Genomic DNA, 14,547 nt, shown 5'->3' with positions numbered 1-14,547 from the left:
GCTCTGGATGTCACCTCCACGTGTGTGCACTCTGTGGACTCAGCCATGGGACATCAGGTCCGAGTCAGAGGCACGCAGGCCAGTCCAGCCGCTTCCTTCCTTCCTCTCAGACCCAGTCCCGTGTGTGGGACTCAGAGCTGTCACCTTCGTCTTGAACCTCTCAGCTTTGACTGGCTGAGCCTTGTCATAGTCATTTGGTTTTGGGGGCTTTGACCTCGCTGGTCCCTGAGGCAGACTTTCCCCCCATCCTTGTGTTCTGGGGCACAGGCCGTGAGTAGACTGGATGGGTGACAGGTGTATCTGGGATGCCTGCCAAGCACTAGGCCGCCCCTCCATCTAGTGGCCGACAGCTTCAGGCGGCCTCATTCGTACAGCGTGCCGAACACGTATCAGCGTTTTCTATTCCGACTAATGTTATGAACACCTGGTGCTTGCTCCCATCCTCCTGCTGCTTCCAGCTTTTCCACGGAAGCCCCTGAGCTGACTGATGTCTCTATGGGACCACATCCAGGTCAGTCAGACTTTTACTCTGGACTCTTTTCTTGCACCGGATGGAGGGGATTCAGGACCATACTCTCTTAGCCATGAGGCTCCCATGCTCCCTCCCTCTCATTCCCCCGGGCCTACACACTCTTGAATTACTCCCACCCCTTCCTTTTAAACCTCAACTATGACCACCTCCTCCCTCCACGCAGTCTCACTCCCATCCTTTCTCTCATACTTCCCTGCCAACTTCCAGCCTTGGGTTAAACTTGCCATTCGCCTTGTTTCTAGACCAGGACTGCTGAATGCCACTGGAGAAAGCCCAGCCACTGAAGCAGACTGGCACATCCAACATCTCCTCTTCATTGGACAGTGGCAGCTCTTCCCCGCGATCCCTGTTAAATTCCCTGTCTGGGGCCAGGGTTTGCACCAAATATCTTCACAATTCCTACTTTAACCCCACCCTCCTAAAAAAGGTGGCTTTGTTGCTAAGTATGCTCAGTAGTTACTTTGCTACTTAGGCTGAGAAATTGGAGGAAGTGCCCTCAAACTTCCTACTTACACACCAAGAAGCATTCCTGTGTTTGCTCTCTTCTTACCTATTTGTAGAGGTAAGAGGTGTATACTAGTAGATCACCACCTTTCACCAGGAACCTGGGAGACCTCAGTAATGTTTCCTCCTCTGTGTTTATCTACTAATAATTCCTGCTCTTCTCGGCTGGTCTTTTGAAAGAGAAATCAGTGTCCAATATCTTAGTCATTTGCTCCTCAGTGCATTCCCACTTGGGTTCTACCACCCACACTCTCTGCAACTTGAACTTGATAAGGGTTTTCAATGACTTTGGAATCGCCAAATCCAAGAGTCCCATTCTAATACTGCTGTAACTGACTCCCCCTTGAAACCCTCTATGCATTTAGCTTTCAGAGCATGGCTCTCTTGGCTGTTTTATTCATTCACTTAACAAACGTTTACCTACTGTGTCCCAGGTTGTGCCATAGGTGCTGTGGATACATGCAGTGTCTGCCCTTTGAGAGCTTACGCTCTGCATATTTTGTATTTTAGACGGAGTCTGTCTTGTCTACTAGGATACCTCCTCATCTTTCAAATATTGGTTTTCTGTGTTGCCGGCCGGTATGAGCCCCTTCTCTGCCTTCTTTTCCATTCCAAGTGGTCTCTTGGACAGACTAACCCACATCTTCAGCTTGTATTCCTCACGTTCGTATGACTTTCAAGTCTCTCTTCTTTCCAGATATTTGTTGTGACCATTCATTCCCTATTTCTAAATGCTTCTTATTCTTGGCTTCCAATTTCAGGAACTAGCACCATCATTATTTTCTCAGTTTAAGGCAGTAGTCAGCAAACTCATTAGTCAACAGAGCCAAATATCAACAGTATAGCAATTGAATTTTCTTTTGAGAGCCAAGTTTTTTAAACTTGAATTCTATAGGTAGGTACATTGTTATTAACTTCATTAGGGTCCTCCTAAGCTGGCCTTTGCTAAAAAGGTCCTCAATCTGATTGAGGTACGTTCTCTGATGTCGACCCCTTCCAACTCTCCCATCCACACTCATCTTGTATACTTGTTTCAGATAGATGAGTGTGGATGGGAGAGTTGGAAGGGGTCGACCTCAGCGAACATACCTCAAAACAATGTACCTCCCCCACGCTGCTATCCCGCGGCCGCCTGCGCTGCGTCTCCCCTCACCCTACCGACTGACACCCCCACTTCTTCTAATGCCACTTCTTAAAAATAGACTCGCCCAGGCCGAAAACTGACTTCTGCACATGGGCCACGAAGTTTCATTCGCACTGTACATGTGCGCCCGCATGTGGTATTTTGTGGAAGAGCCACCTCAAGGAGCTCGCGAGCCGCGGTTTGCCAACCACGGGTCTAAGGCATTACCAACCATTTACTTCCCATTCACCTGACACCCTATGAGAAGCCGTTTAACTGTCTCATTCCTTCAACCCCACCGACTGTTGAAAACAATGTTTGATGAGGTGTTGGAGGTGTTTTAGCCAACTCTTGATTATAGTTGGTGAGGGATCAGCAGGGATGGAGACATTTATAGTTTTTTTTTTATAAATAGTTTCTACTGTGAATCCCTCAGGCCTCCTGCTACTGGGGAGCAGGAAGTGTGTGCCTGAGTCAATCTTTTAGTTTTCTGTGGCTATTTCTGATGGGAATAGTAGTAATGAGCTGATAGTATGTAAAAATGACTATTGACTTCTTATCATTAGATTAAAAAATAAGGTAACTTTTTTTTTCCAAAAGGAAGACATTTGATCTGATCGACTAAGCAAATGCTTTACTGGAAAGTTCTCTCCGATTCAGCATCTGCTGTGGAATTAGGGTAAACAGTGGTAAGTAGCCAAGTGTGAAATGCAGGGCAGAGGAACAGTGTTAGGCAAACAGGCTGAGGGCAGAATCTCAGTAGCCTTACAGACTGGTTAATTAACCTAAGGATGAGTCTCACCAGTACTTAATATTTTTCCCAAGAGACTTCCGAGTTTACTTTTCCGGATAGTCTTTCTTTCTTATCTTTTCCTTGAAAAAGGCAATTTGTTCTTAGTCTAGCGAAACCAAGTAAAAAGAAATTAAGTGAATAGACATTGACATTTACAGCACAGAAACTGGACAAACTGGGTCAGACAAAGTTCTAATGACTATGGAACGTGAGTTCAGGTAGGAACAGTTTGAGGGAACACTGTTGCAGTGGTAGCTCTCCGTGGTGCTGAAACCCCCACCTGTCAGGCTGGTTAGGGTAGAGTCTCTAGGCCAGCAGTTCTCAACCTGTGGGTCGCGACCCCTTTGGGGGTCGAATGACCCTTTCACAAGGGTTGCCTAAGACCATCGAAAAACACATATTGAATATATAATTACATATTGTTTTTGTGATTAATCACTATGCTTTAATTACATTCAATTTGTAACAATGAAAATACATCCTGCATATCAGATATTTACATTACGATTCATAACAGTAGCAAAATTACAGTTATGAAGTAGCAACAAAAATAATTTTATGGTTGGGGGTCACCACAACATGAGGAACTGTATTAAAGGGTCGCGGCATTAGGAAGGTTGAGAACCACTGCTCTAGGCAGTTAGGACAAGTGAACTATAAATATTACTGAGAAGAGCTTACACTTACACATTGCATTGAAAAATTGCATTGTTTAATAGGTGTGATGATATTGTAAGAAAAAAATTGGAAATGTTAGGAAGGAGTGATATTCCTAAGGGTAATTATTCAACCTGAAGTATCTTAAGCTTGATTTTTCTTATTCAGCAATGTGAAGGTTGTTATTAACACATTAAATTGGTGATTTCCCCACTATACATATTTAGCCAATATAGTTAATTTGACTCTTTTCTTTAAAAATTTTAAAACCAATTAAGAATATTAAGAATTTAGGGAGTTACTCTTAAAACCTTTCTAGTGGGGGAAACACATTTTTAGGGTTTAGGAGCAATTAGAAAACTATCCTTTTCTATATAATTTAGAATTATAATTAGAATTTCTAATTCTGTTACAATTCAATATGATTTTCAATATATTACAAGTTTTATTTTGAAACCTTATCATTATATGAGCAGTAGTGTTCACCACACAGCCTTATGTTTTCAGTTTTTATTTTCTCAATGTAATGTTTTTTATAATATTTTGAACTTTTTTGCTCCCCATTGCTTCTTATAGCTCATACTTCCACTAAATCATTTCTACAAGGCAAACTGATTTTGTATATTGATCTATTTTAAAATATGAATGAGCTACACACTGAGGTTTTGAAACACATAAGTAAAAGGAATCATCTCGGGGGGATGGATATGTGAGGAAGTGAAGCAGGAATTATGCTGGTAAACTTGACTGAATTCTGGACTTTGATGTTATTTTTAAATACAACACTACATGCAAAGGAGGAGGTGGAAGCACACTTCTTAACTCATATGAAAAGGCAAGAATTACTTGATATCAAAACTAGACAAAGACATCACAAGGAAAGAAAAGTACCAGTATTCCTATAAAACATAGACACAAAAACCCTTATGAAAATATTAGCAAACTGAATCCAATCTATATATATAAAAGTCTAATATGCAAAGTGTCCCCTTGGGAGTTCGACCAGGAGTTCAATCACTTGCTGTGACATGTGCTGACCACCAGGGGGTGGCACAGAATGAAGGAAGGCCCTGGCCAGCAGCTGGAAGGTCCTGATCAGCCCTGATTACTGGCCAGGCCTAGGGACCCTACCCTTGCATGAATTTCATGCACTGGGCCTCTAGTAACATATAAAAAAGGATAATATATCACCTAGCTGGTGTGGCTCAGTGGTTGAGCATTGACCTATGAACCACAAGGTCACAGTTCGATTCCTGTCAGGGCACATGCCTGGGGTGTGGGCTCGGTCCCCAGTAGGGGGCGTGCAGGAGGCAGCCAATCAATGATTCTTTCTCATCATTGATGTTTCTCTCTCTCTCTCCCTCTTCCTTTCTCTCTGATGTCAACAAAAACATATATATTTAATATATTTTATTGATTTTTTACAGAGTGGAAGGGAGAGGGATAGTTAGAAACATCAATGAGAGAGAAACATTGATCAACTGCCTCCTGCACGCCCCCTACTGGGGATGTGCCTGCAACCAAAGTACATGCCCTTGATGGGAATCGAACCTGGGACCCTTTAGGCTGATGCTCTATCCACTGAGCCAAACCGGTTAGGGCTCTCTATATATTTTTTAAAGGATAATATATCATGATCAAGTGGGGATTATCCCAGGTATGCAATGTAGTTAAACTTTCATAAGTCAATCAATGTAAATTTCATATTAACATAATGATTGAGTGAAAACAAATGACTAATTTATCCAATATGCAGTAACCTAAAAAAATTAATAATGCAACCATAATATGAAACAGCAATTCTACTTCCAAGTATACATCCATAGACATTAAAAAACACTCATTCAAAAAACTAGTATATGCACTCCTGTGATCATTGCAGCATTATTTACAATTATTAGTATGCAGAAACCAGTTGCATTTTTATATGCCAATAATAAACTATCAGAAAGATAAAATAGGAAAAGAAACCAAACCAAGATAAGGAAGCAACATCAATAGACAAATAGACGGATACAGAAGTGTACATATATACAATGATATATTACTCAGATATAAGAAAGAATGAAACCTTGCCATTTGTAACAACATGGATGGGCCTAGAGAATATAATGCCAAGTGAAATAAGTCAGACAGAAAAAGAAATACCATATGACTTGACTTATATGTGGAAACTTAAAAAAAATAAATGAAAAAATAGACTGATGGTTACCAGATGGAGCGAGGTTTGGGGGGTGGGGGAAGGGGATTAGGAACTACAAATTGCCAGTTATAAAAACAGCGATGGGGCTGTAAAATACAGCCCAGGAAAATAGTCAATAACATTGTAATAACCATGTGTGGTGTCAGATGGCTATTGGACTTACCAGGGTGATCACTTTGTAAGTTATATACATATCTCATCACTATGTTATACATCTGAAACTAATATTATGTGTCAGCTGTAATTGAAAAAAAATCCTGATTAATTACTACTTACAAAAGGTAGCTGGGCTCCAGATTAAAATGACCTAAATGTAAACTGAAGCAAAAGGATGATACAATCTGTGATCGTTGATTAAGAATTTAAAAAATAAATTAGTTATAAAAGACATTGGGACAATAGGAAAAATCTGAACAAGGGCTTTATCACATCAATATTAAATATCTTGCATGTAATACATGGTATTCATGTAGGGAAAAGCCTTACTTCTTAGGAGATACATGTTGGAGGATTTCTTTAGAGGTAAATTCACCATGAAGCCAGCAACTTCCATTGGGCTGAGAAAGTGTATGTGTACAAACACACATAGCACATGCCCCTGAGAGGAATCAGCCAATGGAAATAACTGGTGATCTGGGTGAATAGAGCCATCTTCTGTTCCACGTTGTCAAGTTTCATAAGGTTTGGTTTTCAACGTAACAAGTGGCAGACAACTTTCTCTCTTGGGCCCATGGGCATCGTGGTCCCTTTGGGTTTATTCTGTTTGTGTTCCGAGTTGCTGTGAAGCTTTCTTTAAAAGAGAAAACGTGTTTCTGGTTATCACTTTGGAGTCTCTCCCCTGACATTCAGCTCTGTCCACGGAGTCTCTGGGCGGTGTGATTTCTCGAATGAATATGCTAGTAAATAAAGTAACTTCAATGAAAGAAATGTGTTTGTTCATCTCCATGGAGCTCAAATTTATAGGAAGAAACATTTGAAAGCAATATAGACGGGTCCTCTCTGCTTTATAACTGGTGCTCAATAAGTAAGTGCTTAAACATGAGTGTTTTACAAGCCTCTAAATATCATTAGAACAGCTGATCGCAGCAACACTAGCATTCCAGGCCCTGCCGCAGGCCGTCGGAGGAGAGGGCCTCGATCTGCACTTGAATCACATGTGCCATGCTCTCCTCGACACCACAGGTGTGTCCCTAGCGAGCCCTTTAAGGCAAGCATGTCAAACTCATGGCCGGCGGGCCGCATGCCTTGTTTACCCGCCTGCGGGGAGTTTAAAATGCTTTGAGGGCTCCTTCCTTCTCAGGCCTCAGTCTTCAGTCCTCTGAGAAAAGTTCCCTCCCCTTCCAGTCTGGTCCATCTCTGCTGATGGGGATTCTTTGTCATCTACCAGGATCTTTATACTTTTTAAAAAATATTTTATTGGTTTCAGAGAGGAAGGGAGAGGGAGATGGAAACATCAATGGTGAGAGAGAATCATGGATCAGCTAACTCCTGCACACCCCCTAGTGGCAACCCGGGCATGTGCCCTGACCAGGAATCCAACTGTGACCTCCTGGTTCACGGGTAGATGCCCAACCACTGAGCCACACGGCCGGGCTATATTGATTCCTTTTCATAGCTTCCCCTCCCACCTGGCCGGCTTTCCTTGGGCCTCCCGCCTTTCTCCGGGCCACTCCTGTGGTGCTGCTCAATGTATTCCCAGAGGCATCCCGCCTTTCCTCACATCTAACTCTTGCTGCTCATCCAGCAGGTGGGACAATGCTTTTGGCAGAACATATTTGTTTCCACGTCTCTCTGAAAACCCGAGAACTCTAGAATATTCTGAGAAGGTCGCCCCGCTTTATCCTTCGGGGTCTGTGCGTGCAGCTGCTGAGGGCTGGGGTGCAGCCAGCGTCCACCCTTGGGCGCTGGGTGACTGTGGACCAGCAATGGCTCCTCCCTGCACCCAGGCTTCCCACGTGCAAAGTGAAGCCCATGTCCGACCTGCTTCCGGTGGCTGTGAGGAGTGGAACCTTGTACATCCTGCCGGGCGCCCAGACAGTGCCCTGGGGGCACTTCCTACATCCACTCCTCGTCATCCCCGTCCACGGAGTAGCCACACGGGATGGGATCAAGTCTATGGTCAAGATGTGAACGTGACCCTCACCAAACCATGTCTTCTTTCTGCTTCTCTCTGTCACCAACGCAGGTTTCGCTGGGGCTTCTGCACGCGCACGCAACACACATCCTGTGGCCCCCGGGGCGCTGGCAGCGGCTGCAGTCCGTGCTCCCCCCCGAGCGCCTGCCAGTGCAGAGCGAAGACCAGTGATGGCTCTCCCGCCGCCCGCACAGGAGGCCGCCCACGGCCACCAGCGCAGGAAGGGGGTTCCGCCAACACGTAACACCCTGCGGGAGACCCCCTCTCACGCTAAGATGACTAAAGAGAGTTTAAAAACATTAAACGTATGAAGTGGCACCTGATTTTGTGGTCAATTGTAATACCCGATTGTTTTATGCCAAAAAAAAACACGCCGACCTTTGGGAATGTGAAGGCGTATTCTCATATGTCTGCTGGGGGTTATGTGAGACTTTGCCGGGCGCACTTATCCTGTTGATCGCTGGGTTTTGATTTGGTGTTTGCTGCTGAAAGAATGTGAAAATGAACTGAAGGGAAAGTAATTGCTTGAGTGATGCCACTTACTGCTTAGCTGGAACAGAAGAAACCTATTAGACACATACTGATAGGAATTACATTGTGATTGACAGCCAGGTGGGACATACTGTAAGCTGTGATGTAAAAATAAAGCACTCATTTGCTCAGGTACTGCTTTGCTTGCCATTTTATCTGTACGTCCATGAAGGAGGACTATCTTCTCTCTTGGGGAGGACGGATCCTGTCAATATTTCCATACAATCAACCTTTCTCATCGGCCCTTTTGACTTGAAAACTTCTGAGTGATCTCATGACTGTTCACAGGGATGAGTGAACCCTTTTATCAGTATTTAGTCACTATTTTGTAAAATATTCTAAGTGAAAGGGAAGAAAAAAAATCCCTCCAGAACAACCAAGTCTGGTTTGTTTGTTTTTTACCCCAGTGATGTTCCAGGGTTCATGTCTGTAATGCTGACCACCAATTGCTAAGTGTTATAATATTAGCACATGAGAGTCTGCGATTGTATAGATAAGGAGGAAGTAAGAGGCCAGCATGCAAGCCTGAATTTATGAAGCTTTTCTTCCTTTTTCCTCCCATGGATTGGGGGCTCGGGCTGATGGGAACTAAGCTCTGAACCCATCTCCTCTGTGTGCCTAGTCTCATTTTCTTGCTTCATCAGCAATATAATCCCAAACAAGGACCAGCCATCTTGCCAGTGTGGATGCAAACTCATTCGCTTGCAGGAACAGAGGCTCAACAGCAAAAAACACAGGCATGTTAAGGGCATATGTTGCTAATAACAATTCATTATCATCACAATAGCTTGTTCACCAAACATCAGTGAGTACTAATGTATTAAGGTTGGTCAAAATTAATGTTTTAAAAAATAATACAGTAAACCCTCCATTTTTTGGACCTTGATTTCATGGGCTTCAGATTTAATGGACAAAATTTCAAGTCCGTATGTCATGTGTTAATTCTAAAATGATTTTAACCAAAATTTGCTTATAATTAAATCAACAGATTATTTTTTTTCATTATTAATTCACTGTTAGTTTTAATAAGTTTTAGCCAATAGGCCATAGGTTGGGAAAGCATGGTAGTGATTTCACTGACATAAATATTACACAACTACAACTATTGTCCACATATTTAAACCCAAGAGTCACTACTAGTAAACAGTATTTGGGGAGTGATTAGCATGTGATCACATGCATCGCTCTAGGCCAGCGGTTCTCAACCTGTGGGTCGCAACCCCTTTGGCAGTCGAACGACCCTTTCACAGGGGTCGCCTAAGACCATCCTGCATATCAGATATTTACATGATGATTCATAACAGTAGCAACATTACAATTATGAAGTAGCAACGAAAGTAATTTTATGGTTGGATCACAACATGAGGAACTGTATTTAAAGGGCCAGAAGGTTGAGAACCGCTGCTCTAGGCGCTTGGTCCTGTTGCTGCAGGCATGACTCTGCAGCAGTTTTAACTCGCACTGGCTGATGTTCCCACGGTGCAAAGCCACACCCCTGCCATGTGCATTTACTCACGGTGACTGGTGAATGCTCGCATTTACTAGGCCTTTTCAGTATAGATTTAAAATTACAGCAATATATATAGAAAATCTTTCTGTAGAATTAAACTTTTCGTACATAATTACATAATTTTAATCACACAAATGTGTCTATGTAAGGAAACTAATTTTTTAACATATTCATTTACAAAGTAGAGCAAAGAATCCTAAAATTTGTATGAATCCACAAAAGACCCCAATTAGCCAAAAGCAATCTTCTGAAAGAAGAACAAAGTTGGAGATATTGTACTCCCTGATTTTAAACGACATCATACATCTATAGTATTTAAAACAGTGTGCTAGTGACCTTTGGCACAGAGGTCAATGAGACAGAACAGAGAGCCCAGAAATAACCCACACTTATGGTCGGTTAGTTTACAACAAAGGAGACAAGAACATACAATGGGGAAAGGACTGACTCTTCAATAAATACTGCTGGGAGAACGGTGCAGCCACAAGCAAAAAAAATGGAACTGGACTTCTGATACCCCACTCACAAAGTGAACTCAGAACGGATTAGAGACTTGAAGGTAAGACCAGAAACCATAAAACTCCTAGAAGAAAACTTGTGAGGTAAGCTCCTTGACATTTTCTTGGTCATGATCTTTTGGATTCGATTCCAAAAGCAAAGGCAACAAAAACAAGCATAAAAAAGTGGGACGGCATTGAACTAAAAAGGTCCTGCACTGCAGAGGAACCATCAATGAAATGAAAGGGCAATGTACTGATGGGGAAAATGTTTTCAAATCGTATATCTGACAAGGGTTTCATATCCAAAATGTATCAATGATTCATACAACTCAATAGCAGAAATAAGTAAGTAATCCATTCAATTATAAAAACAGGCAGAGAATCTGAACAGATTCCCCCACCCCCCCAAAAAAACCCAATAATACCATGACCAACAGATACATGGAAAAGTTGCTCAACATCACTAATCATCAGAGTCACACAAATCAAGACCACGAGAGCTCACTTCACACCTGTCAGCACGGCTGTTATAAAAAAGACAAGGAATAATAAGTGTTGTCAAGGATGTGGAAGAAAGGGAACCTCTGTACACTGTTGGTGGGAATGTGAATTGGTTTAGCCTCTATGGAACCAGCACAGGGGCTCTCCACAAAATTAAAACTAGAACTACCATATGACCCAGGAATTCCACCTCTGGGTATTTATCTGCAGAAAATGAAAACACTAACTCAAAAAGATACATGCACCCATGTCCGTTGCAGCATTAGTTACCATAGCCAAGACATGGGTATAAACCATGTCCATTAAAAGATGGATGGATAAAGAAACTGTGATATGTAGATATGAATATTACTCAGCCACACAAGGAAATATTGCCATTTTCAACAACATGGATGGACCTTAAGGGAATTATGCAATGTGAAATAAGTCAGAAAGAGAAAGGCAAATGCTATGTGATCTCTCTAATATATGGCATCTAACAAAAATGAGCTGAAAGATACAGAGAACAGATTGGTGGCTGTGAGGCAGAGGCAGGGGTGGGGGTGTGAAGGGAGGAAATAGGGGAATGATATGTACAGTGTAGTGACTGTAGTTAATACTGTGCTGCATTCTTGAAAATTGCTTCCGAGAGCAGATCATAAAAGGTCTCATCACAAGAAAAACTGTAACTGTTTATGGCGATGAACATTAATTAGACTGATTATGGTGGTCATTCCACAATATATACAATTATGTTGTACACCTGAAACTACTAAAATATGTCAATAATACATTAATTGTAAAAAACAAATTGCAGATACCATGTCTCCAGTTTGGGGTCCTAATTCCTTGACACCCTGTGAATTCTCTCTTTTCTGCTAAATCCAAGCATAATTGAGTCAAGCCACAAACTTCTTACCAAGAGTTGCCCTCCTCCACTACCAGTTTCCCCCTTAAACACATGAGCATAAACCTGCCTTAAAAATTCAGATCTTCAGAGTCAGAAATATCTTGAGAATCAGTCTTAACACCAACTCTGAAAACAAAATCTTCACAAATGTCTTTATCTTGTCATAGTCACTCTCCCTTTTATTAGTATGGGAGCAACTTCAACAAAACTATGCTTCTCTTTTTCTGAGAAATATCTGTAAGTTATATTTTCCAGGTTCCTCTGCTGTTAGTAATGGCCATGTTTGAGTTCTTGCCAACTCGGGTTATGATTGAAAGTGATGGATGTGCCTGGCACAGAAAACTTCTCCTGGGCACCTCCAGGTTCTTTCTAGGTCTTCCGGTGGGATGTTCATGATGATAAAGCCCTAAGGGTAGCACACCATGGAAAATGTATGGGTCCCTGAATGACCACCTGAAAAACAGCCAACACATCTTGAACATCCTCTCAGGACTAGCAAGTGAGCAAGAAACAAATATCTATTGAGTAATGTCACTGACATGTTGAAGTCTGTTAGCAGAACCAAATCCACCCTAGTCACGTAAGTTAATTAACATAGAGGTTTCTGAAGGGAAGCATCCCAGTACAGCTTATAGGATGTCTCTGGGTCAGCTTGCTTTGGCCCAAGACCATCACGTCTGACTTTGAGAGGTTAAGGTCTCTGTTTGCTGAACTCGAAAACAAACCTTATAAGCTGATTTCAGTCTCAACAGCAACTGATTACTCAAATGTTGAACTTCAAAGATGTATGACACCATGATGAACATCTTTATATAAAATCAGAAAGACTATAGAATGGGGACTTTGACTTGGAAGGGTATCAAAGTCACCTGGGAAAATATAGGAGTAAAAGTAGGTGTACAGTTATTTGTATGGAAAAATGCATGCAGGGTATGATAATTACAATAGTGTTATTGACTCTGTGTTTCATGTACTCACAACTGTACACGAAACTCAGGAGGAACCGAGTTCATGTTTAATAGTTTACATAGTAACAGATTCATTGGGGTTTTCACATTAATTTGATCTCATTGGTATTTATGTTGGAGCGGTAGTAACCTTGCCATTGCCTTACACGCTTTTAGACATGAGATCAGCAAGTCGTCAGTCCTGTTATGAGCCTTACGAGAGGGTGAAATCCAATCCGCAGCAGCAAAAATCAAAATCTACCCACTGGAGAGCTGGAAGGACGCACAAAGAACCGAAGGACCCCGACAAGAGAGTTCACCCAAACAGAGCGTCCGAGGGCTGACAGTGGGGGGTGCCAGTGACATTCACCAACACAGGCCTCTTATTTTAGTTTCTAGTCTTCTCACCAAATGGAAAGCCTCTATTTTTGGTGAAACATTACTTCTCCAAGGTCAAAGAGGAGAAGGGGTGCCCTAAACATACACATTTCCCCCCAGATCTTCCCAACGCCACTCCTTCTTTCTGTGAGAACAAAATTCAGCTCCAATCTTCTCAGGTTGTTGCAGCCAGTTTTTGCATTTTTTCTTTTTTAAATCTTCACCTGAGGGTATTTTTCCATGGATTTTTAGAGAGAGTGGAAGGGAGAGGGAGAGACAAAGAGAAACATCAATGTGAGAGAGAGACATCGACTGGTTGCCTCCTGCACGCACCCTGATCAGGGCCGGGGAACCTGCAATCGAGGTACGTGCCCTTGACTGGAATCGAACCCAGGACCCTTCAGTCCGCAGGCCGATGCTCTATCCACTGATTCAAACTGGCCAAGGCAGTTTCTGCATTCTTCATACAGAGTTTTATTCTCTGGAGAGATGTCATAGATCAGAATGCTGTTTAGATTCAAAACCACAGCACACCTTTATTCTCCCACTGTATTTATCTAACTCACCTGTTCACCCTCCTACAAGACTGATTTCCACTTTTTCTTCCCACAAGCATGCTATATCTTCTCTTAATGCTCACCCTCAAATAATGATGCTGCTTCCAATTCAACGAGAATATATAAGGAGTAAGAAGACTTCACCTGCCTGCCACTGTCATATATATAACAACCTATCTGCACTGGTATCCATATACTCTGCTTCCTGCCTGTCCTTATGCTTGAACCCATTAAAATGCACCTTTTCATTTCAGAAAGTGGAATTCATGACTGAGTATGACGGGGGGCTCCCTTCTCCGCGTGCAGCACGGAGAGAGAGAGACATGAACCGGTTCTTTTAAGTAGGAGGTACTTTTAAAAATTAAAATTTTTTCTCAAATCCCAAAGACACAGACATAGAATAAAAGCTTGGGCTGGGCGTGGCGTCTGCCCTCTGAAGGAGGGACAGACACAGAGAGAGCCAGCACTGCAAGCAGATTTAATATATACTCGGATAACAGGAAGTTCCATCACATCTGGGTGGGCCTTGAGTTCCTGGCGACATCATGAGATCCAGCCCTGTAACACTGGGCGGGAAGGTCAGACTGAGTGGCGTCCTGGTCTGTTGACCAGGTCCGCCCCCAAGGCGTGGCTCTGCCTTCGCTCTGCGTTTCAGCCACATATTTAAACCCAGTGTTTGCTAGCGACCCTCAACAACTGAGAAGGTAAATGTAAACCTATATCCAGACTGAAGTACAAATGAATTGAAAAAAGTGTGTATGTAGGAATTCTCTAATGTCCACTGTGTA

At 42.5% G+C, this 14,547-nt stretch overlaps 1 protein-coding gene across 1 annotated transcript in view; it reads left to right on the top strand.

Annotated features, from left to right (window-relative positions):
• Positions 1-8,612, top strand: part of IMMP2L (inner mitochondrial membrane peptidase subunit 2) — a 473,548-nt gene extending 464,936 nt beyond the window's left edge. The window contains exon 7 of the mRNA XM_070425223.1: positions 7,998-8,612. Coding sequence (XP_070281324.1) covers positions 7,998-8,117 — 120 coding nt within the window. The 3' untranslated portion in view covers positions 8,118-8,612. The remainder of the gene's footprint in view (positions 1-7,997) is intronic.
• Positions 8,613-14,547: the final 5,935 nt, after the last annotated feature.

This window comes from Myotis yumanensis, unplaced genomic scaffold (assembly GCF_028538775.1).
Source record: "Myotis yumanensis isolate MYYU_CA2020_CCGP unplaced genomic scaffold, mMyoYum1.0.hap1 SCAF_9, whole genome shotgun sequence".
In the NCBI taxonomy this organism is placed as follows: domain Eukaryota; kingdom Metazoa; phylum Chordata; class Mammalia; order Chiroptera; family Vespertilionidae; genus Myotis; species Myotis yumanensis.
The sequence above is the reverse complement of the archived record's forward strand: the minus strand, read 5'-3'. Positions and strand labels throughout refer to the sequence as shown.